The 25,392-nt window shown below is 50.9% G+C and overlaps 1 protein-coding gene and 1 long non-coding RNA gene across 18 annotated transcripts in view; one reads left to right on the top strand and one right to left on the bottom strand.

The window, feature by feature from the left end:
• The window catches only part of ATG7 (autophagy related 7), a 274,102-nt gene that overhangs the window by 16,521 nt on the left and 232,189 nt on the right, over positions 1-25,392 (bottom strand). For 10 of the 17 annotated variants that reach the window (XM_024983104.2, XM_059879952.1, XM_059879951.1 and 7 more), the window contains 2 exons: positions 15,724-15,866; positions 9,050-14,215 (listed from right to left, as the gene is read on the bottom strand). In XM_024983104.2, the coding sequence (XP_024838872.1) occupies positions 14,200-14,215; positions 15,724-15,866 (159 nt within the window). In that variant the 3' untranslated portion in view covers positions 9,050-14,199. 17 annotated transcript variants of the gene reach the window in all.
• On the top strand, positions 7,538-8,956 carry LOC104975600 (uncharacterized). Its single transcript, XR_001494797.1, has 2 exons — positions 7,538-7,612; positions 8,779-8,956. It is a non-coding gene; the product is annotated as an uncharacterized lncRNA (long non-coding RNA).

Raw genomic sequence — 25,392 nt, 5'->3', positions numbered from 1 at the left:
AACAGATGTAGGAGAAGCGACTTGGTACCAAGAGGAGAATTGGGAAACTAAATCTGCAAATGCAGGTGCCCTGGGCCAGGTGCAACCCCTGCAGGAGTCTCCTGAGTGCTGGCCTCTGGGCAGGACCAGCAGAGGCCACGGATGAGACAGAGGTGGATCCCCTGGACTCGGCACCAAAGAACAGGAACCTGAGTGTGGTCCGGAGATGAGGGTGGATCACAGCCGAGAAACAGACCCCTCCCCACACACACGGGTCGAACGACCTTCAACCAAGCTGCCAAAGAAAGTGGTGGGGAAAGGAGTGCCTTCCCACCACGTGGTGCTCAAACAGCTAGATCTCCTCATGGAGAAAAATGAACCTGAGCTTTATCCCAAATCACACACAGAAATGAATCTGAAATGAATCATGGACATATATGTAAAAGCAAAAGGCATCTTCTTTAATTGACGAGACATAGATGTAGGCAAAGAATTCCTAAGATACCAAAAGTATAGACCATAAAATAAACAATAGACTGGATTTCATCAAAGTTCAAAGCTTTTTCTCTTTTAAAGACAACGCTAAAGAAATTAAGAAGCAAGCCAAAGATACTGAGAAAACACGTGTGATGCAGACAGATAAGTGACAAAGGACCTCTGTCCAGAAACTATAAGGAACTCATGACTCAATCATAGGAAGATAAATTACCCAGTGGAAACATGGTCAAAAGGTTTGAGCGAAGTGTCATGAAAGAATACAGACAGTAATTAAATACATGAGAAGATGGTCAACATCCACTGTCATCAGAAAGCTGAAATAAAACCCATGTACCCACCCAAATGGCCAAAATTAAAGGGAAGACCAGCTTTCAGAGTTGAAAACAACAGAATTCTCACACTCTGCTGATGGAAGAGATGGCATACACCTTTGATACACAGTTCAACAGCTTCTGAAAAATGAAATATGTACCCCACAAGACAGAACTAAATTCAGATATCAATTAAATAAACTCCTATATACTGACAAAAACTTAAATATGAACTTATAATGATAACCCAGCAATTCCAGTTCTAGGTAATCACTCAGACAAATGGAAACACATGTCCACACAGAGACCTGTTCAACAATCACACATCGGAGCTTTATTTTTAATAGTCTCAAACTGGAAACAAATACTCATTGATAAATAAGTGAATAAACAATTATGATATAAAATGGGATACTTTTCAGCAATTAAAAAAAACTACTGACCCATGCAAGGAAATGGAAGAATCTCAAAAATTTACTGAACAGAAGAAGCTACACAGAAGAGTATTCAATATATGATTCCAAAACACGACCCTAAAATTTGTATGGAACCACAAAAGGCCCCCAGATAGCCAAAGCAATCTTGAGGAAGAACAGAGCTGGAACCATCACACTCCCTGATTTCAAACTACACTACAAACTATAGTAATTAAACCAGTGCGGTACGGGCATCAATACAGACACAGAGGCCGATGGAGCAGGACAGACAGCTCAGAAATAAGGCCCTGGGTTTATGGTCAGGTACTACTTGACAAAGGAGCCAAGAATACGCGATAGTGTTTTCAGTACATGGCGTTAGGAAAACCAGTAAACCACACGCAGAAAAATGAGACTGGATCCTTATCTTGTACCACTCACAAAAATTAACTCAAAAGGGATTAAAAACTTACACATAAGACCTGATACAAAAAACCTGATATGGAAGAAACTCCTTGACATTGGTCTTGGCAATGGTCCTTTTTATATGATACCAAAAGCACAAGTAAGGAGAGCAAAATTCAACAAGTGGACTCGTCAAGCTAAAAAGATTCTGCAGAGCGGAAGAAACTATGAAACAAAAAGGAAATCTACAAACGGGAGAAAAAGCCTTAAGTCACTCATTCGTGACTCCTTGTGACCCCATGGACTGTAACCCACCAGGCTCCTCTGTCCAAGGAATTCTATAGGCAAGAATATTAGAGTGGGTTACCATTTCCTTCTCCAAGGGATCTTCCTGACCCAGAGATCGAACCTGGGTCTCCCTCACTGCAGGCAGAATCTTTACTGTCTGAGCCACCAGGAGAGCCCGAGAATGGAAGAAAATCTTTGCAAATCATATATGAGATAAGGGGTTAATATCCAAAATATATAAGGAACTCATACAACTTAGTAACAACCACTACCACCACCACCACCACAAAACTAAACAATAATCTAAGCAATCTGGTTTTAAAAATGAGCAGAGGAACTAAATAGACATTTGTCCAAAGACATGCAGACGGCCAACAGGCACCGGAAAAGATGCTTAACATCACTCGTCATCAGGGAAATGCACATCAAAACCACAACGAGGTATTACCTCATACCTGTTAGAATGGCTAGCATCAAAGAGACAAACAACCAGTGCTGGTGAGGATGTGGAAAAAAGGCAATCCTTGTACACTGTTGGTGGGAATACAAATTGGTTCAGTTTAGGATGGAAAACATTTATGGTAGTTCCTCAAAAAAAGAGTAAAGAAGAGAACTACTTTCTGATCCACTGATTCCACTCCTGGGTATCTATCCAAAGGAAATGAAAACAGGATATTAAACAGATACATGCGATTCCGTGTTTACTGCAGTGTCATTCACAACCAAGATACGAACACAACCTACGCGTCTGTCAACAGATGAACAGATAAAGACACACACAGTGGAGTACAGTCAGCCGAGAGAGAGGGAAATCCTGGGGGCACGGTGCTCAGTGATGCGGGCCACACGGAGGAAGACAGACACTGTGTGATCTCACATACGTGGGACAAAACAGGCAAACTTGTAAGAGCAGAGAACGGGGTGATGGGTACCAGAGGCTGAGGGGCTGGAGCAATGGGGAGATGCTGTTTAAGGGTACAAACTCGCAACTAGTTGATAAACAGGTCCTGAAGAGCTAACGCACAGCACAGTCATGATACAAAATGGTAGTGTTATCAACTTTGAAGTTGCTAAGAGACCAGATCATGATTGTTCTCAACACAAACAAATGAAAATTCTGGGACATGAGGAGGGGGGAGGTCTAGCTAACACTAACATTGTAAGAAATAAATTCAATCAACACGTTGTATACAAACTTATACAATGTTTCATGTCCATTATATCTCAGTAAAAATAAATTTTAAAAAATAAAACAAAAAATGTGGCTGCATTTATATGAAATCTCGGGAAATACAAATGGAATCCGTAATGACTGACGGAAATCAGACCCCTGACTGCCTGGGGGTGGGTGGTGTAGGATTTCAGTGTTAGGGGCCCTGAGGAAATCTTCACCTTTCGGGGTGATTAGACATCGCCCATATTTTGACTGTGGTGGTAGTTACACATGTGTAAGTTGGTCAAAAATCATAGCGAAGTACACTTTTACATACATTCACTCTGTGTAAATTCAACCTCGATACATTTAATATTTTAAAATTCAGCAAAAAAAGCTAAAAGGTGGGACGTTCACAGAACACAAATATATGCTGTGCTGTGCTTAGTCATTCAGTCGTGTCTGACTCTTTGCAATCCCATGGACTGTAGCCCACCAGGCTCGCTCCTCCGTCCATAGGGTTCTCCCGGCAAGAATGCTGGAGTGGGTTGCCATGCCCTCCTCCAGGGAATCTTCCCGACCCAGGGATTGAACCCAGGTCTCCCATACTGCAGGCAGATTCTTTACCATCTGAGTCACCAGGAAAGCCCAATGTTTATAATAATTGCCAAGATATACAATTTAAGAGGAATACTGTGGCTTTTCCAAAATGGCCAAGAAGGCAGAGGGTAGGCAGTTCCCAAGGGGTTGGGGGGGGCCCTCCCACCTTTTCAGCACTCGGACTGTCTCCCAACTGCCTGAACCAGTGTAATTTTCCAGCCACTCTGAGCGTAATAGAATCACTTCAGCCCAGCATCCTTGCTTCCACAGCTGGTTGGCAGCCCTTCTCTTAGCCTGGCTAGGACCTCCCCTTTAGTCACCAATCAACACCCCGCATGTTAGCCTGGGGCTAACGAGCCTGGCCTCTGACGCCAGACTTCCGGGACCACATCCCACTTACTAGCTGGGTGACCTTGAGCAATTTACCTAATCCTTCTGTGACTGTTTTCTCATCTGGAAAATGAAGACAGAAACAGCATCTTCACAGGGCTGTGTGACAAAGACTTCAAAGTGCTCAGAACAGTACCCAATATCAGGTAACACAGTATGTGCTGTTATATGTCTGAAATTATTGGGAACACAAATTAACAACCTGAAAGAGAAAAAAAAAATCCCCCTTCACATCATGAGTGTTTCTTGGTCAGCTCTTAGAAGTTGTGAGTAATTGATCTCATAGAAGAGTCTAATGAAAGCTTTTCCTGCTGAAAGTACCTCAAAGCTGCTTCCTCCTGACATGTCACTCCTTCACCTGCTTACTCACAAGAATTATGAGTTAGATCTAACTCTGCAGAGTTAGCGTTAGTGCTCCCGAGTTCAGATCTGGGCTCTCCCACTCAAAAGCTCTGTGACCTCAGGCAAGGTTTCCTACTGTGTATGAGACTCAGGTGCAGAGTTATCCTCACAAGAGCTCTCAAAGGTAAACACGCCACGGGTGGAGAGCACTCACCCAGGACTTGGCGACAAGGGGGCCCTTAAGAAACGTTAAATCGATCCCAGTCCAACTGTGCTGAGGCCACGGGAGCACGGGCCCTTTCAGCTCCTGGCTGAGGATTTCCTAACGGACGTGGGATTTACGTAACACCTCCTTCATTGCTGCGTTCAGATCCTTGAGGGAGAATGGGGCCTGAGACTCAGAAATCAGGAAAGAAACCGATGCTCTCTGTGGAGGAAGTATGTATGTATGTGAGAGCTGGACCATAAAGAAGGCTGAGCGCCGAAGAATTGATGCTTTCGAACTGTGGTGCTGGAGAAGACTCTTGAGAGGCCCTTGGACTGCAAGGACATCCAACCAGTCCATCCTAAAGGAAATCAACCCTGAATATTCACTGGAAGGACTGCTGCTGAAGCTGAAGCTCCAATACTTTGGCCACCTGATGCGAGGAGCTGGCTCACTAGCAAAGACTCTGATGCTGGGAAAGACTGAAGGCAGGAGGAGGAGGGGACGATACAGGATGACATGGTTGGATGGTATCACTGACACGATGATGCTCAAGTTGAACAAAACCTGGGAGATGGTGAAGGACAGGGAAGCCTGGCATGCTGCAGTCTATGGGGTTGCAGAGAATCGGACACAACTTAGCAACTGAACAACAATGACAGTAACAATCCATCCATCCACTCATCCGTTCTACAAACACGGAACACCCTCCATGTCCCGGGCCCTCTGCTGGGCTCTGTGTGTGCAGCCTCCACCCTCAGGAGGCCCCCACGTGTGTGACACTCCATCCTAGTGGAGGCGACAGGACACTGAGACACGACTGGAACCAAGAAAATAGCTCCAAGACACGTGAGTGCCACGAAGGTGCGGTAAGTAAACACCGAGTGAGAGGCAGAGCAGCAGAGGAATGCTTGCTGTAGACAGGGATTCTTAGGAGGTCCCTCGAGGCAACATTTCAGCTGACATCTGAGAATCGGGAAGGCACCGGCCCACCGGGTGGACAGAAGGGGCTCCGGGTGGCATGAATGGCAGGTGCAGAGATCTGAAGGCGTGCGTGCTCCAGGGACTGATGGCGAAGCCCATGGTCAGGGTGGGAGGAGCTCAAGGCAGAGGCTCCATGAGGAGGGGGGCCCATCCATTGTGAGAAGTCTGGCTCTGCTGTAAGCCAGTGAGCTCAAGTGGGAAGCAGCATGATCACAGAGGGTGCCAGGAGAAGCAAAGAGCAGGGTACGTATCTGAGGTCTCGTCTGGAGAGAGACCCAGCAGGCTGAGCGTGAGTATCTAAGATCGGAGTTCTAAAATGTTAGAGCTGGAGACGATCTCACACACGGCAGGTCCTCCCAGCCTCGCCTCCAGTCATGGGAGGGAGACCAAGGCCTAACTGAGGTCACAGGTGGAGCCGGGCATGGAGCCCCAGACTAGCAGGGTGGTCCTGGGTCTAGCCGCAGACCTGGTCCATGCCTGACGAAGGAGGTGAGGGGTCCGCCTCCCCGGATGCCCCCCCCCCAAGTGCACTCACACAAATGTTTACCCTGAGAACGAGGGCGGTGGCCTCCACAGAACACAAACGCCCTCCCCGTGTACCGAGACTCTGCACCTCCTGCGGAATGGGGGTCTGGCTTCCCCCGCTGCGGCCCTGGAGCGGTCCTGGAAGGCACAGCCCTGCCCTGAACCCCGGGCTCTGTGGCCAGGACAGAACTGCTGTGCTGAGGGTCACTGCTGCTGGCGCAGGGGCTGGGCCCCCCACCCCTGGCCCTGCAGTCTCGGGAGGCTGGCTGCCCGGTTCCCCAAGGTCTACAGGTCTATGTGGAGCTGGCTCTGGTCACTGACAGCCATCCATAAAGACATTTCTCTCGATACCTGATTTTCCCTGATGAGCTACTTCCAACTCACCACAGGGTGTGAAGTTCCCCTTCAGTCTTGGGCGCCTGGCCCCTGGGAACAGTCCCTCCAAACCCCCCACCCCTACAACCTGGGACCAGCTCCGTGAGGCCCTGTGGACCTGCTCAGAGGAGGGGTCTCCCTGCCCCAGCGGCCAGTTTGGGCCCGTCTGGGTGGGTGGGGGGTGGGGGCCTCGGTGCCTCCCACACAGGACCGCCTCTTCTCTGCGGAAGAGAATAAGCTTTGGGCTCATTTTTTCTGGTGGGATCAGAAGAGGTTCTTTAAGTAGGACAGATGCATTTCAGCCTGAAAGTGAGGGAGCGAGGCGGGCGGGAGCCCTGGTCTGGGGTGGAGGGCGGAGGGCAGGGGGGCAGTTCTGAGCTGCTCTAGATACTAGAAGGCCCTAGGAAGGCCAGCTCAAGAATGGCCACACAGCTCCCCCGGAGTCAGAACGAACAGCACTTCGTTCCAGGCGCCCCCCATGTCTGCGCCAAGGACCTGGCCCCTGTGGATTCGAAAACCGAGACAGCTGAGCCCTCCACAGGGGGCGTGTGCGGGCCTCGGACGCTGGAGCCAACTGGGGAGCTGGGTCCTCATGCTGGGTGAGGACCCTCATCTATGGGCCCAAGGGCCCCGCAGGGTGCCATCCTGTCGCCACCTCCCCCAGCCTGTCTGGGGGCCTGGGAGACCCTCTCCTTCCAGTGCGCTCTCCCCTCCACCGGCTCTGGGAGGGCTGGGGCAGCAGAGAGTTAGGGTGACGGAAGCTGGGGCTGCACCTTAGGGTACTGTGAGAGGTGCCCCCGGGGACAGGGAGCTGGCTGAATGGGACGGCCCCTTCCCCAGCTTCCAGTCTGGCCGGGAGGGTAAGGCGCGGCAGGCAGGCTGTCTGACAGGCGGCCCAGGGCAGTGGCCTGAGCTGAGGGGCAGAGGGCTGGGCACTCCGCTCAGGCTCTGCACTGGATGATACCCATCTAAGCCCTGAAGGATGGAACATTTTGGAAGGCAGGCCAGCGTGACCTTATGGGAGAAGTCAATTGGCCCTTTACGGAATGCTTCCTGGAAGAGGTGATTCACAAGGGAGGGGGGGCTGTTAGCTGTGTTAACTGGAAGCACGGGGGTGACACCAGGCAGTCGCGGCTCAGGGGTGAGGAGCGGGGGGCAGGGGAGGGAGGGTGAGGGCTTCTGCATGGGGCTCGAGGATGGAGAAGCCTCTGGGCCGCTTGCGGGTGAAGGTCCGCTGAGCTGGGCCGCCCTTCCGCGGCTGGGGGCCTCCCTGGAGATCCCAGGGTGGCCAGGGACATGGCAGGCGGTGACCGGGGCCTGTCCCGGGTGCTCAGCAGGCCCAGGGGCCAGGCCCCGGGCAGAGCAACTGCCCACTGCAGGCTGGGGGCCTGCCACACTGGAGAGGTGACAAGCCCCTGGGCACACCGGGTCACTCAGGGCGCGATCACACCGCCTGCGGAGGGAGCACTCGGGACACGGAGGCCAGTCCCTGCTGGGCGGCACGTCGCCGTGGGCATGAAGGGCGCCATTCAGGAGGGCTGAGCTTGCCCCCGCCCCAACCAACTCCTAGCCGCGGGGGTCCGGGAGGTGCCTCCTCTTCTGCAAGGGCGTCCAGGCCTCGGGGCAGCACGGGGCCTGCAGTGAGCAAGGACGCAGGCACAGGCGGGGCCTCTGTGCCAAGACAAACAGCGTGTGAGGCGACAGGGACCATGCCTTTCTTTACCTTGGCAGCAGCCTGCCCTCACCTAAATATAGACGCCTGTGCGGAGGCTGCCGGAGCGCTGGCCCGGCCCGCCTCCCGGCAGAAGGGCTCAGGCGTCCAGGCTCTAGGGGCTTTGCATGGAGGGTCGTCGGAATCTCAGGTTCCTTCCTCATGTGGCCTGACCATCCTCTCGGCGGGGGAAGCCGAGAGCCCACCTGCCCGCCGGCCGAGGGGCACAGCCATGCTGATGGGCTGGAGGAGAGGGGGACCCAGAGTCCCCTCCCGCCCTGCAGTCCCCCGCCCCGGCTCCAGGCTCCCCTCCGGTCCTTCAGTACTTTTCCAGCTCGCTCGGCTCCACGGCCCGATTCCCCCTTTCCTTGGCGGCTGTGCATTTCTGATGGTGGGAAATCTGGGCCTTGAAACGCGCTCCAAGTTTTTTCTAATTGGCCGTAACTTGAAAGAGTTTAGAGGTTGCAGACAGAAAAAGAAAGAGCGGTTCATTCCCTTCATTTTTTTTTTTTTAAACCTACTTTGTAAACCATGTTCAGAGTTTTCCAGCCTCTTCCATTTCTCTTTTTTCTCTTCCTCGGCCCGGTGACAAACAGGCGCTATGTTCAGAAAGCTGCGTTTTGCTTAACGGAGAAGCAAGACAATGGTGGCAGAGAAGAGGAACATCTTCAGAGTCAGCTCCCCTGTGACTTCCCTCCCATGTCACCCCTCTTCTCAGAAAGCAGCTTGGGTTATGACGGTGTTTAGTCATTTTAAAGAAGTTTCTGCCTCATGCGTGTGTGCAGTGGCTACTATTACAGACTGGGATTTTTTTCCTCTGTGATCCCAAACTACCAGGAGAAGAAGGTAAATCTAAGTTCATGTTGGGAACAACATCAAACCCAAGCAGAAGCATAACAGAAAGCAAGCTCATGTGTGGGCCTAACTCCTTAAAAATCACACTTAAAAATCGCTTTACCCTTTCTTAATAAATTATTGCAAGCTGGACTGGGGGAAGAAAAAAAAAAAAGCACTCCAGAGGAGGCTGACAATATAAATAACCGCAAGAGATCATTTTCTTCGTTTTTGTTGGCGTGGGTCTTGCTGGGTTTAAGTGAACACGCACAGTGGTGATGAGAGGCGCTGAGGAGGAGGGCTGCAAGGGCGGGGATTGGCTCAGCTGGGTCCGGCCCAGCCTGCCTTGTCCCTGCACGCGGCGCTGTGGGCGCTGAGCTGCTCCCAGACCCAGGGACCCTGAGTCCAGGGGCCCCAGGTGAAGGGCACATTCCAGGCTCTGCCTGTCTAGGGCCCCTTCCTCCAGTCCTCCCCCGGCCTGGGGCCTGCGCCCCTTGTCCGCCCTCTGGGAGACGGTCCAGGTGAGCATCTGGTACCGAGCTGGGTGTGCGAGCCAACATGGACACCGGGGTAGGGGGGTGGGGACGGTGTGCAGACGAACGGACTAACTCGGGCTCCTCGGAAGCCCTCTCACCCTACGCACAAAGAGGGCACGTCTCCCTGCCTGCTGCCTGCCCGTCAGGCTCTGCTGGTGAACCTGCCACAGGTAACCAGGTCGGTCCCCCACCCATGGGGAGACTGTCATTAACCGCGGGCAAGAAGCCCGTCTTTCATCACCAGCTCACATCCTCCTTGAAACCCCTGCTCGTGCTTCGAGATGAGCCCCTGCACTCTGTTCTCCTCCTCCTCTCTCTGCCCCCAACCCCCCCAACTCTGAACTTCCGGCATATTCGCTGCAGATGATACGCTCCTTAAGACCAGTGTCTGCGGCACTGCACACGGCGCTCGGCACCAATACATCACAAACCATCAGGCTCAGTAAACGCTGCTGAATGAGGGAATAAAAGAACAAGCCTATTCTTAGCAGATCAGCGAGGTACACTCTTCTTACCACCCTGACTCTCAAGCATCTGGAGGGCAGGCACCAGCTGCCCGCTGCGGTCTCTGTGTCCCTCACAGCGCCAGCCTTGGTGATGCACTCGTCTGCCTAATGGTATACAATGGCATTTTTGTTTTCCTAAGTCTTCAGTGATCACTTTCTATTACTATTACTATTTTCTTGGCTGTGCTGCACGGCACGTGGGATCTTTAGTTTGCGACCAGGGACTGAATCCATGCCCCCTGCATTGGAAGGGGGGCGTGTCTTAATCAGTGGACCACCAGGGAAGTCCCAGGGATCCCTCTCTAAAGTGATGATTCTAGGGAAGACCAAATTATTAAATTTGATTAAACTTAATTTCGAGGACTAAATTAAAATGACGTCAACAAAGAGGGAATACCAGGCCACCTTACCTTCCTCCTGCAAAACCTGTATGCAGGTCAAGAAGAAACAGAACTGGACATGGGACAATGGATTGGCTCAAAATTGGGAAAGGAGTACGTCAAGGCTGTATATTGTCACCCTGCTTATTTAACTTATATGCAGAGTACATCATGAGAAATGCCAGGCTGGATGAAGCACAAGCTAGAATCAAGTTTGCCGGGAGAAATATCAATAATCTCAGATATGCAGATGACACCACTCTAATGGCAGAAAGCAAAGAGGAACTAACGAGCCTCTTGATGAAGGGGAAATGAGAGTGAAAAAACTGACTTAAAACTCAACATTCAAAAAACTAAGATTATGGCATCCAGTCCCATCACTTCATGGCAAATAGATGGGGAAACAATGGAAACAATGACAGATTTTATTTTCTTGGGCTCCAAAATCACTGTGGATGGTGGCTGCAGCCATGAAATTAAAAGATGCTTGCTCCTTGGAAAAAAAGCTATGACCAACCTAGACAGTATATTAAAAAGTAGAGACATGACTTTGCCAACAAAGGTCCATCTAGTCAAAGCTATGGTTTTTCTACTAGCCATGTACGGATGTGAGAGTTGGACCATAAAGAAGGCTAAGCACCGAAGAACTGATGCTTTCGAACTGTGGTGTTGGAAAAGACTCTTGAGAGTCCCTTGGACTGCAAGGAGATCCAACCAGTCATTCCTAAAGGAAATCAGTCCTGAATATTCATTGGAAGGACTGACGCTGAAGCTCCAATATGTTGGCCACCTGATGAGAAAAGCCGACTCACTGGAAAAGACCCTGATTCTGGGAAAGAGTGAAGGCAGGAGGAGAAGCGGGCAACAGAGGATGAGCTGGTTGGATGGCATCACTGACTCATTGGCATGAGTTCGAGCAAACTCCAGGAGAGAGTGAAGGACAGGGAGGCCTGATGGGCTGCAGTCCATGGGGCTGCACCAGGAGAGAGTGAAGGACAGGGAGGCCTGATGGGCTGCAGTCCATGGGGCTGCAGAGAGTCAGACATGACTGAGCGACTGAACAACAACAAAGTATCTGTGTGTTTGGCAAACAGCAAGCACCAGGTAAATGTTAGCTGCTGCTCCTCTTCTTACACCACTGAAAACCATTTGCTAAAACTTCAAAATGGTTTGTTGTCAGGGTGGAGCTTCTTGAAAGCCGACGAACAGGCTTGCAGACCATCTCTTTGTTGGGCTCAAGCACGTTCACAAATGAATGAGCACGGCTGGTGGCTCCAGCAAAGGACTGGGCGAGAGGAGGGCTGTGAGGAATGGCTTTGCCTCCCCAGGCGGGCTGCACCCACCCCTGCCCTTCACACACAGGCCAAGAGGAGGCACCAAGTGCCCAGTGACAGTAAGGCCCCTCCTGCGGCGGGCTGACCACCCCCTACTTCTCAGGCTGACTGGGCAGGAGTCCAGGCTCCCCACCCTTGTGCTGGCCCTTGCCCCTCACCCCACTGCACTGAACGGGTCCCTCGCACAGCCCCTGGTCCCTGGGCGCCAGGATGACCCGGTTCTAGTCTAGACAGGCTGTAACCCAGCAGTTGAGAGCGCTGGCCCGGGAAGGTGAAGCCAGCCCTGCCCTGCAGCAAGGGGGTGCTCACCGGGGAGCACAGGGCAGGCGAGGCAGTTCTCATTTTCACGAGCAACACAAATGTGCCAAGTTCCTATTCATTATTAAGAAGAATCAGAGAGACCAAGATAGCGGCTAGATGGGGTCACACAGGAGGTGGTGATGGCGGGGCTGGGGGCGGGGGACACATTTCATCATGTGGTCCAGGTTGCACACTAGTTGGAAATATTCTGGATTTTTCCTGCATTTCTGTTTATAGCTAAGGCAAATCATTACGTCACAATTCAACATCCAAGTTTCTCAGGAAATCGATGAAAGGAGGTCTGGAAGCGACTCCTGGGCAGAGCTGGGGCTCAGGCCATTACGAACCTTTAAATTCAAAAGGCCGCACTTCCTAAAAAGCTTATCTGAGGATGCTCAGCACATCGACTGGCAACCCGTTCGGTAGAAGGATGCCCAGCCGGGACTCTCCCTGCTCAGAACGTGCTGCTGCTTGCAAGGCCGCGCTCGCCCTGTGAGCAGTTCTGACAAACGAATGAGTTGTTCAGGGCAGACAGTCTGTTTCGTCACGTCTGCTGAGGCAGGAAGGACATTACAACACACCTGTTCTCGCTCCGTCTCCGTGGGGCATCCGGGTCTCATGCCCGCCTCTGTCTTGCTCCCACTAGCCAGGGCCAGAGGGTCCTCCACCGGCCAGCACCTCCCAACTCAAGAAGAGCATGCCAGAGGGAAGTTGGCGGAAAGCAGGTGGTGGAGGATGGGCACTGCGGGGGCAGAACGGGAGGGGGCGGACTGAGGCTGGCTGACGGGCACACAGCCGCCGGGCCCCGCACTCCTGCTGGACGCGCACCCTCGCCCAGGCCGGCTCTCACCCTGTCCTTCCTTCCATCCCTGCCCACGGGCCCTCCTGTCCAGCTCCCCAGATACTGGACCCAATAAATGATTGACAGTAAAGCAGAGACATCACTTTGCCGGCAAAGTTCGTACAGTCCAAGCTATGGTATTTCCATGAGTCACGTACGGATGTGAGAGTTGGACCATAATGAAGGCTGAGTGCTGAAGAATTGATGCGTTTGAACTGTGGTGCTGGAGAAGACTCTTGAGAGTCCCTTCGACTGCAAGGACATCCAATCATTAAACATCTCAATAGATGCAGGAAATGTGTCTAACATTCACTCATAATTTTAATAAAACTACAAAGCTATAACCAAAAGGAGGTTCCTTAAGCTAAAAAGCTACGGGGAATATTATGATAAATGGAGACACTTTGGAAGCATTCTTAGTAGTCAGGAACAATTCAATGAATCTGCTATAAGGGCTTTAAATCAACATTATTTTGGCAGCCTTAGCCAAAGTAGGGGAAAAAAAAAAAAACAAGGAAAAGAAATGAGGCATACGAATTGGAAGAGAAGAGCCCAGACTATTGCTGTTTGCAAAAGATACGATGATCTACACAGAAAATCTGAAAGAATTCTCAAACTATTAAAACTAATATGAGACACGCACTGTGTTGTTATACATAATCAACATACAAAAATCAATTTTGCTGAATACCGATAATAATTAGCACTTTGAAAAAAAAATGTAACCCAAAGATTCAGGGACGTTACTAGCAATCGTACTGTTTATAAGTTAGTAACTTCAAATGTAGTCGAAACTCTCCCATCAAGGAGCTCCTGCGTGCAGGTCGTGGTCCGAGAATCCCCACGCTGCCCGTGAATGCCGGAGCCGGGGCAGAGCCGCCGCCCTCCTATCAGCACCGGTGCTGCTGCTCAGTCGCTGCGTCGCGTCCGACGGTGATAGTGCCGGACGGAGCACCGAGTGACCCCGCGGTGGAGCAAGAAGTGCGCAGGGCAAGGAGGAAGGGTTCAGGGGCGGCTGACAGGAGCGGGAGTGCTTTCGAGGGCGATGGAAATCTTTCAGATGGACTGTGGTGATGGCTGGAACGACTCTATGAAAATACTAGAAACCACTGACGTGTACACAGGAAGTGGGTAAATTGTAAGGTGTATGGATAATATTTCAATAAAGTTGTTATTTTAAAAAACAAAACGAAACAAAACAACAAACAGGGACTTTCTTGTCTGGTCCAGTGGCTAAGACTCCGCTCTTGATGCAGCGGGCCCGGGTTCCATCCCTGGTCGGGGAGCTAAGACCCAGCACAGCTAGGTAAATAAATAAAACATAAATATTAAAGAACAGCAACAAGAAAAAGTAAAACAAAAAAGTTTCTCTAGGCAAACATATCTCAGAACTGACAGTAACATGTCACCTGCTTAGTACAATTTTCCTAAAGGTTTACAGTTTTCTTTTTTTTTTCCTTTTCTGCTTTAACCTCATAGTAATCTGTGGCAATTGTTGGCTCCCTTGGGGCTTTATTTTAGAGTTGGAGAGACTGAAACACAGCACTCAGGTTGGCCTGTGGAAACTCCATGGAGTTGACTCTTGCTTGCTCTAGACAGTGAGGAATCTAAAGACAGAAACAGTACTGGAGGATTACAGTTGACAGCTTTATTAAGGAGGGAAAAAAGTGAACGAGATGGTTAGGTGGCGAACTCCCTGAGTTCAGGCAAGAGTTCTCTTTCATCTTTGGCCTAGTCAGAGTCTAGCTCAAAGAAGGGGTCAATAAATACTTCTTTAATGCATAAATGAACAAGTAAGTGGGTGACTAAGTGAACAAAGAAGGAAGGAATTTCTAAGTGGTACAGGCGCTAGGAGCACCTTCTGTTCTAATATTTGGTCAGGGACCCAGGTTCCTGACATAGCTCCTCAATTCCTTTTAATTTCCTGAGTGACAGGAGCATCTTTCATCCTAATGGAGTGACTGGTGGTGTCCTCCTGGACGGCTTCAAGATGGGGGCTGGGTCCCAGAAAGACCACGCCATGATCAGAAGCTTGGAACTTCCAGCCCCGCCCCTCATCCTCTGGGGAAGGACCAGGGACTGAAGGCGGAGCTAACAAGCGATCCTGGGGGACTTCCCTGGTGCTCCAGTGGTTACGACTTTGCCTTCCAATGTTGGGGGAGGGGGTGGGTGCGGGTTTGATCCGTGGTCAGGGAGCTACTAGGATCCCAGAGGCAGTGCCTCCTGGGCAGAAAAGCCAAGACATGGAACAGAAGCAATATTGTAGCAAGTTCACTGGAGGCTCTGAAAATGGTCCACCTCAAAAAAACTCTTAAAAAAAAAAAAAAAGACACTGTGCTCTTAATGCAGGGGGTGTGGGTTTGATCCCCGGTCAGGGAACTAGATCCCACATGCCACAGCTGAAAGGTTCTACGTGCTGCGACTAGGACCCAGCCCAGCCAAATAAAGAAATGAATAATTCAAGAACAGATCATGTCTACATGATAGAGCCTCCATAAAAATCTCAGAAGAAAGGTCCTTGGAAGCCTTTGGAGCTGGGGGTGCTGGGAAGGCAGGAGGGGCAGGAGCCCCTTTCCCCAAACTGCGCGCCACACGTCTCTTCCACTTTGTTGTCTCCAAGCTGTGTCCTGGCACCCTGAGTTCTGTGAGCCGTTCTAGCAAATTGTGAAGCTGAGGAGGGGAGTCAAGGGAGCTCTCAGTTCACAGCCAAGCCAGACAGAAGTCGTGGGTCACCTGAGGAGACAGTCTTGTAGCACGGAGGAGAGTCCTAGGTCCTGAGTCCTAGTTCAGTCTCAGGCCTGAGCCCTTACCTGTGGGATCTGATGGAACCTCCAGGCAGACGGGGTGTCAGAATGGAACTCAACTGCAGGACACCCGGCTGGTGTCTGTGGAGAATTAGAGAACTGCTTGGTGTGGGGGCGGGAAACCTACAGGTTTGGAGTACCAGAGTCTTCTGTCAGTAAGGAGAAACGGTAAGACGGTTAGATGGCATCACCAACTCAATAGGCATAAATCTGAGCAAACTCTGGGAGACAGTGGAGGGCAGAGGGGCCTGGTGTGCTGCAGTCCATGGGGTCGCAGAGAGTCACACACGACTTAGTGACGGAGCGACAACAAAGGAAAAACAGGAGTTCTTCCTTTCACTGGGTCTAGTCAGCGATCACAGTAGCTTTTTAGATCGTCCAGTCTTGTGATAGAGGCAGAACCTCTATTTTATACACAAGGAAATACGGTACAAAATTTCTCAGTACCTGGTCATCTGGTTCCAAAAAAAAAAAAAATTGGCTATACTTGCATATTCATACCTGCTGGGTGAAAGAATGCTCAACGCATCAACAACCGACTGAGTCTCTATTGAGTACAGGGACAGAGGAGAACAAAATCCACCCAGGATTTCCTATGATCCTCTGGAAGTCAGTTACTCAGGCTGGCGAGTAGAGGACCCTGTCTCCTCCTCGTTGAATAACTCGCGTCAGATGTGAGCAGACAGAGGGGTAAAGGCCCCGTCACGCCACCACAGCCCTGAGGCAGCCACGGAAAACGCAGGATACATGGAGCCGGCTTCTGTGCTGTCATCTGAAGTATCTGCTCGCTGACAGACCGTCGTGGTCTGAACGATTTGCAGAGTTACAGACGCCCCACCTGGAGGACGCCAGGGTAATGGGCGGCCGCTACAGACTCGGCACGCGTGGTATTTATTAGGGAGCGTTAAGAAGAGAGACCGTACATTCTTAGCAGAATTCTTCTGCCTTTCTGAGAGACAGGGAGCAGCTGCCACCATTTCACAGGGTCTATACCCCGCCGCAGCTGCAGGGAGCCCCCAGCCCCCGTCTGCAGCCCTCTAGCTCGGGTTTCCTGTGCCGTCAGCGGCTGGGAGGAAACGCCTTCCTTTGTTTTACCTGCTTCAGGTTACCTGAGCCATGGTTAACAGGCGGGGAGAGCTGGGGTGGGGTGAGATGGGGTGTGTGTGTGAGCCATGGTTAACAGGTGGGGAGCGGTGGGGTGGGGGGGGTGTGTGTGAGCCACGTCTGTGTCTGTGTGTGTGCCATGGCTCTTGTGGTGAAGATACTCATGTGAGAAAGAGAGACAATGTTTCAAACTGCCTTTGAACAGGAGACTTGTAACAACTGTTTTCTCTGTTTTGGCCTGGGGCTGCATGCTGGAAAAGATAAAAGCAGTTCTCTCAGCTCAGCTTTAAATCCCAGAGTCCCCAGGGCCAGCGTCCACACAAGGGGGCCACCGGGGGCCTGCGCCCGGCAAGTGCACACACAGGCCTGTGCCACCACGGCCCCCTCCACAGCCCTGGCTGATTTCCCCTCTTCTCTTCTGGTTTTTCCATGTTCGCTGGATTTAGCAACTGTTGTCTTAGCTGTAATCAGAGGCCGAGTGCGGCCCGGCCATCGTCACATCACAAGGTACTATGTGATCCCCCTGTCACTTGCCGGGCGCCAGCATCGCCGGAGCACATCCTTGGGAGCATGTGAAAGGAAATCGGTGCCAGGCCCGTGCCGTAAATCAGGCTGCGCCGGGACCCCGCCCTCCCGAAGGCCACGCAACGCTTGGGGCTCCCCGAGGACGATGGAAATCCAACACCGGAGCACGCACCTCTGCCTAGAGGTGGACTGGGAACGGGCCACACATACGGTAACAATTAACAAACATCCTCCCCTTCCCTCTCAAGGCCTAGAGTTGGGTGAGATGGATGGGCCTCGTAGGGGGTGGGTCACGGGGACAGAAGGAAAGATAATGTTCAGGAAAGAATTTTCTGAAGATCACTGTAATGTAAATGGACACCTACCAGCAACACACCTCAAAAGAAGAAGGGAAAAGGTGCTCATTTTATTTTATAGGTCGAACACATACGAAACGACCATCACAGCTCCTGCTGATCCTCACAACTCACGGACGCTGTCAGAAAGGACTTACGCTGGGTGTTACAAACACCAAGGAATCACTTCCTAGACCAGCAGACCCCAACCTTTTTGGTACCTGGGACCATTTCATGGCAGACAGCGCTCTCTTTTAGCTAACTGCTCTGGCTTTGAGGCTCACGTCAAGTTTCTCCCCACGCTGCAAGAAGCACCCAGCTGTCATTTGGGGTTCAGGCCTCTTTGGGAATGTGAAGGCTGTCAAATGTTTACTCCAGGATCTAACGACTCCCAGATGGCCATCTATATTCCAGGTTCTGGCTGAAGTCTGAGCGTCAAAGGAAACAGTGGTAACAAAACCGTGACTTGCAGGAAGACGGCACCTTCCCTGGGTTTTCACACAAACCCTGTGCTGCATTCAGCTCCATCACAGCACAGCTGTACCTAACCAGCTGTGCCGGCTTCGTTCCCCCGCTTCCTCTCGCACACCCTCACCCTTCATGCACCCCACCTGCTATCTGAGCAAGACCCCTCACCCCCACAGCCCTTCCCCTTCCTCCTCACCCCCACCTGGTCACCAGGGCCTGGACGTTCTACCCTCTCCCATCATCCACTTTTTTCCAGCCCTCTCTTAGCCAAGCCACTGTCCCCCTGGGCCAGCCATCATCTCCAGTCTGTCCGGCACTCTGGGGTCACTGTTCTGAAGCAGGGAGCTCATCACGTCACCCTGCTCAGAACCCTTTGGCCCTCCATAGCTCTCCACGCGACGTCCCCGTGTCGCAGCTGACAGAGGTCTATGTGGCCCAGCCGTCCGGCCTCAGCCTCCCAGCCCAGCTCCGAGCTCTCCTGGGCCAAGTCACACATGGTTGGTCCTCCGCTCTCTCACCGAGTCTGGGCCCTTCCACATGCAGTTTGGGACCTGCAATGGTCTTCTGGCTTCCTTTCTCTTTGCAGCTCCTTCTGTCACGTCTCAGATGTGTCTCTTCCTCAAGAAGCCGCAGGAAGCCCCCAAGGCCAGTCAGCTCCCTCCTTGGACTTCTTCTGGGAGCGGAGGAAGAATCGTAGTTCCTCCTCCTTGGGCGCTGGCTCTGTCTCCTCAGCCAGGCAGACGCCCTTAAGGACAGGCATGGCATCTATTTGTTCTCCACTGCCCTAAAAATCCTCTGTGCTCTGCCTTCCTATCCAACCTGCCTCCACCCCGGCACCTGGCAACCACTGAGCCTTTTACTGACTCCATACTTTTGCTTTCTCCAGACTGTAATATTGTTGAAATCATACAGTATATAACCTTTTCAGACTGGCTTGTTTTACTTAGTAACATGCACTTAAGTTTCCTCCCTGTCTTTCTCTTTGGGGGGGATGTATTTTTAAATTTTTCAAAATTCTTTACTGGAGTACAGTTGTTTTGCAATGTTGTGTTAGTTTCTGCAAAATGAACAGGCCGTCCAGATACACATAGCCCCCGCCTTCTGGACCTTCTTCCCATTCAGGTCGCCACGGTGCATGAGGCAGCATCCCCCGTGCCCTGCAGTATAGTCACGTTAATCGTTTTATGCAAGCTATCAATGGTGCGTATGTATCCACGTGTCAATCCCAATCTCCCAATTCCCCCACCCTCCCTCTTCCTCCTCTGTTCTCTACATGTGTCTCCATTTCTGCTTGGCACACAGGATCATCCATGCTATTTTTCTAGATTCCACATGTGTTAACATGTCATATCTGTTTTTCTCTGACTGACTTCACTGTGTATGACAGTCTCTAGCTCCATCCACGTCTCTACAAATGACCTGATTTCACTCCTTTTTGTGGCCGAGTATATGGGTCACATCTCCATCTGTGCCTCTGTTGATGGACCTTTAGGTTGCTTCCATGTCCTGGCTCTGATAAATGGTGCTGCTATGGACACTGGGGTACATGTATCTTTTTGAATTACAGCTTTCTCTGGGTGTGTGCCCAGTAGTGGGATTGCTAGGTCATACAGTAGTTCTATTTTTAGTTTTTTAAGGAACCTCCATAGTATTCTCCATAGTGGCTGTATCAGTTCACACTCCCACCATGAGGCTCCCTTTTCTCCACACCTTCTTCAGCATGCATTATTTGAAGATTTTTTTTATGATGGCCATCCTGCAATCCCCATCAAATTACCAACGGTAATTTTTGCAGAACTAGAACAATAGAATTTACAATTTGTATGTAAACACAAAAGAGCCCAAATAGCCAAAGCAATCTTGAGAAAGAAAAACAGAGCTGGAGGAATCAGGCTCCCTGACTTCAGACTACACTACAAAGCTACAATCATCAAGATAGTATGGCACTGGCCCAAAAACTGAAATACAGATCAATGGAACAGGGTAGAAAGCACAAAGATAAATCTATGCACCTACAGTCACCTAAACTATGACAAAGGAGGCAAGAACGCACAATGGAGAAAAGGAGTGATGCTGGAAAACTGGACACTAGACAGCTGCATGAAAAAGAGCGAAGTTGGAACACTCCCTAACACCATACACAAAATAAACTCAAAATGGACTAAAGACCTGAATGTAAGGCCAGACAGTATAAAACCCTCAGAGGAAAACACAGGCAGAACAGTCTTTGACATAAATTGCAGCAACATCTTTTTTGACCCACCTCTTAGAGTAACGAAAATAAAAACAGAAATTAACAAATGGGACCTAATTAAACTTAAAAGTTTTTGCATAACAAAGAAAACATAAATGAAATGGAAAGACAACCTTGAGAATGGGAGAAAGTATTTGCAAACAAAGCCATTGGCGAAGAATTAGTCTCCCAAATAAATAGTTTATGCAGCTCAATAGCAAATAAACAAACAACCCAATCAAAAGAAATGGGCAGAAAAAACCTAAACAGGCATTTCTCCTCTGTGTCTTTTTCATGGCTTGATAGCTGACTCCTTTTAGCACTGAATAATATGCCACTATCTGGATGTACCACAGTTTGCTAACTCATTCACCTAGTGAATGAAGGACGTCTTGGTGCCTCCAAGTTCTGTGGGGCTTTGTATGGACACAACTTCCAAAATCATCTGGGTAAACAGCAAGCAGTGTGACTGCTGGATGGAGGATAAGGACATGCCTAGTTTAGCAAGAAACCGCCAAACTGTCTTGCAAACCACTGTTCCCACCAGCAGTGAAGGGCAGGCCCCGTCGCTCTGCGCCCTTGCCAGCATTCGGTGCTGTCAGTGTTTTAGATCCGGGCCATCCTCATGGGTGTTGTAGGGCTTCTCCGGTGACTCAGTGGTAAAGAACCCGCCGCCAATGCAGGACACACTGGGCACACTGGCTTGATCCCTGGGTCGGGAAGACCCCTCGGAGCAGGAAATGGCAACCGTCTCCAGTATTCTTGCCTGGGAAATCGCACGGACAGAGGAGTCTGGTGGGCTGCGGCCCATGGGGCGGCAGAGAGTTGGACACGACTGAGCGTGGTGTGTGATGGTATCTCGTTACTGCTGTAGTCTACGGTTCTCCCATGACAGATGATGCGGGGTGTCTTTTCATGTGCTTCTTTGCCATGTGTATATTTTATTTGGTGAGGTGGGGTATAGGGGGGAGTCATCTCAGAGCCCCAGCATCTGACACTGGTTGGCACAGAGCCAGTGCTCAACGTCAGCTTAGGAAGTACATCTTATGCTTAAAAAAAAACGAAAAGGGACTGTGAGCTGTCCCCACAACACACACCCCTGTGCCTTTATTCTGGCCACAATCCACTGTAGGACCACACTGCAAGACGGGCCACCCGGCTGTCAGGACGTGAGGCTTCCTATCGCTGGCACTGCCCCATGCTGACTTCAAGACCCCCCACCAACATTCTTTTGTTCAGCCTCTCTTATGGCAAAGATGGTCTTTAAGTACGGGTCAGGCTTCCCAGTTGGTAAAGAATCTGCCTGCAATGCAGGAGACCCTGGTTCGATTCCTGGGTTGGGCAGATCCACTGGAGAAGGGATAGGCTACCCACTCCAGTATTCTTGGGCTTCTCTTGTGGCTCAGCTGGCAAAGAATCTGCCTGCAATGCAGGAAACCCGGGTTCGATCCCTGGATTGGGAAGATCCAGGGAAAGGTTACCCACTCCAGTCAGTATTCTAGCCTAAGGAAGTCCATGGGGTCACAAAGAGTTGGACATGACTGAGCAACTGTATTTAAGTACACAAGACAGTTCATTGTCTGATGTTTCATGAAGCCGTAAAATCTTCGAGCAGGAGTATCCATCACTTAAAGCAATAATTATTTATGAAGCTTACATAGTCCCTTGGGCTGCAAGGAGAGCAAACCAGTCAATCCTAAGGAAATCAGTCCTGAATATTCACTGGAAGGACTGATGCTGAAGCTGAAGCTCCAATACTTAGGCCACCTGATTCGAAGAACTGACTAAGTGGAAAAGACCCCGATGCTGGGAAAGATTGAAGGCGGGAGGAGAAGGGGACAACAGAAGATGATGGTTGGAGGGCATCACTGATTCAATGGATATGGGTTTGAGCAAGCTCTGGGAGATGATAATAGACAGGGTGACGGACAGCCTGGTGTGCTGCAGTCCATGGGGATGCAAAGAGTCAGATACAACCGAGTGACTGAACAACAGAAAAATAAAAACCCAACTGACTTCTTGGTTGCTGCTGCTGCTAAGTCGCTTCAGCCATGTCGGACTCTGTGGGACCCCATAGACGGCAGCCCACCAGGCCCCGCCGTCTCTGGGATTCTCCAGGCAAGAACACTGGAGTGGGTTGCCATTTCCTTCTCCAATGCATGAAAGTGAAAAGTGAAAGTGAAGTCGCTCAATCGTGTCCGACTCTTAGCGACCCCATGGACTGTAGCCCACCAGGCTCCTCCATCCATGGGATTTTCCAGGCAAGAGTACTGGAGTGGGGTGCCATTGCCTTCTCTTGGTGAATGAGTATTAACACACATGTGTCTCTGGGACCACCTCCACCACAGTCTTGTTCACTTTCGATTCCCTCATCACCTCTAGTTAAGACGCTGAAGAAAACTGCACCGTGTCTCACCTCAGACATGGACACTCAGAAAAGTGGCCCATTGTATCATGTATACATGAATTAAGATTAAAATGCGGTTTCTATCAAGTCCTCTCAGGAACGCTGACCAGAGACACTTGGCTGTCTTTCTCACGGGGGGAGTCCTCTCCTCACCATTCCACCCGGACATGCCAGCACCCAGATTACACACTCTCTCATGGGGGCTCCCCCAGAGCCTGTATCAACCTCTCCCCTCTCAGAATTCTCCACTGACACCCTTAGTCCTTTACTGCTGAACAGCACACACACACAGACTAGTCGCCATGCCTGTTCAGTCTTTCCTGCAGGACGGGGGCTCTATATGTCTCTGTGTGGCTGGCCACGTACACACACACACACACACACACACACACACACACACACACACACACTCTCTCTAACTGGTCTCCATGCCTGTTCAGTCTTTCCTGCAGGACGGGGCTCTATATGTCTCTGTGTGGCTGGCCACATACACACACACACACACACACACACACACTCTCTCTCTCTCTCTCTCTCTCTCTCTCTCTGACTGGTCTCCATGCCTGTTCAGTCCTTCCTGCAGGACGGGGGCTCTGCATGTCTCTGTGTGGCTGGCCACGTGCTACGCCAGAGGCTTGAGGAATCCATGTCTGCCCTGAGATTCTTACAAGCAGACTGGTTCGACATGCCCGACTCAGTCCCTTGTCTTGCCAGGGACAGAAAGGCAGTGGCACTTTGGGAGCTTTAGTCATTTGACAGCCAGTGGTGCACACAGCAGAGAATGCCCGAGGCGCAGTCGGTGCACGGGAGGTCAGTGCTAGAGACAAGAACGAGGGGCATTTTCTGCAGCAGGCGGTCCGTCTCCAACCGCCCTCTCCCCCTGGGAAAATCACCGAGTCTCTTCTGTTGAAGGATTACGAATTGAGCACGAGAAACTGCTTATTGATCTGAAAGTGGAGGGTAAAACAGGCATCACAAGGAAAAGGACTATAAATGCCCATCTTTAAAGTTCATCTTGTTTCTCTTACCAATTCTGAAATGGGAAGGGAAAGTTGCTCAGTCGTGCCTGACTTTCTGCGACCCCATGAATTGCAGCCCACCAGGCTCTTCTGTCCATGGGGATTCTCCAGGCAAGAATACTGGAGTGGGTAACTGTTCCCTTCTCCAAGGGATCTTCCCAACCCAGGAATTGAACCCAGGTCTCCTGCACTGCAGGCAGATTCTTTAACATCTGAGCCACCAGGGAAGCTCTAATTCAGAAATGGGAAGGGAAAAATTCCACTAAAGAGATGAAAGTGTAGGCTGTAAAGTCCTGCTTGACTTGCCCAGACTCAAACTTTGACTCCATCACTTTCCCTAGGCGTGGGAGCCTGACCAACGACTTCATCTTTTGGAGTGTCACATTCCTCTCTGTAAAGCGGGCATCAGAGATCAGTAAAGGTTGCTCAGTCGTGTCCGACTCTTTGCGACCCCACAGACTACACGGTCTATGGAATTCTCCAGGCCAGAATACTGGAGTGGGTAGCCTTTCCCTTCTCCAGGGGATCTTTCCAATCCATGGATGGAACCCAGGTCTCCTGCATTGCAGGCGGATTCTTTACCAGCTGAGCCACAAGGGAAGCCCAAGAATACTGCAGTGGGTAGCCTATCCCTTCTCCAGTGGATCTGCCCAACCCAGGAATCGATCCGGGGTCTCCTGCATTGCAGGCTGATTCTTTATCAACTGAACTATGAGGGAAGCCCAAAGCGGGCATAGTAATACTTGTAAGAGCGTGGCTGCCGAGATTAGTAAGACAGATCCTGTGAAGCACTAAACACAGGACACAGTCGGTGCTTCTAGAAGAGGAGCTATGACGTGTATTCTCACTCTTACGCATGCTACTTTTCACAAGGCATTTAAAGCATTAATACATCGCTTCACTTCATCTTGTTATTCTGAGATGGAACATTAATCCCACGCCAAGGCAGAACCAAAGCTCAGAGCACCCCTGGTGACTTGGTTTTGTGGTCCCTCTGGCCAGACAGCAACGCCAGGCTCCGGGGCCTGTGAACTCTGGGGTGGAGCTCCGAAATTGAAAACAGCCTCTTTACTTCCAGCACTTGGCCCAGGAAGGAAAATGGGGTCCAAATCTTAGGGCTGGCTGGCGGGGTGGGGGTGGAAGAGCTGGGAGGGGGTCGCTCCAAGAGGCAAGCCGGCTGTAAAGTTAAGAAGACGCTCAAGGCCACTGGGTGGGGGAAGCCACAGATGCTGGCACATGATCCGAGGGAGTGATGACTCCAGATGGCATTCTGCCAACCGATTTAACGTCTACATGGTAAGCTATCAATTCTACCCCCAAGCCTGGAAGCTGCGCTGCCAAGAACAGCATGGTCAGAAACACAAGTTGAAAAGAGAGCAGAATCCGTTTTTGTTTCATGTGGAGAATGTGCTGCTTTCAGCATGAAAACCTGGGAAAAGGATGCAAAGAAAGGCAAGCTTCTCCCAGCTGACGGCGAATTACTGTGGTGGGCGCGGGGGGCGCCCACAACGAGGGGGAAGAGCGCTGAAGGCCAGCATGTCCTCCTGGAAGGCCTGACTAGACCCACGACCTCCACCTCACTTG

This window comes from Bos taurus, chromosome 22 (assembly GCF_002263795.3).
Source record: "Bos taurus isolate L1 Dominette 01449 registration number 42190680 breed Hereford chromosome 22, ARS-UCD2.0, whole genome shotgun sequence".
Classification (NCBI taxonomy): Eukaryota; Metazoa; Chordata; class Mammalia; order Artiodactyla; family Bovidae; genus Bos; species Bos taurus.
Note: the sequence above shows the minus strand (reverse complement) of the source record. Positions and strands in the feature narration are given on the sequence as shown.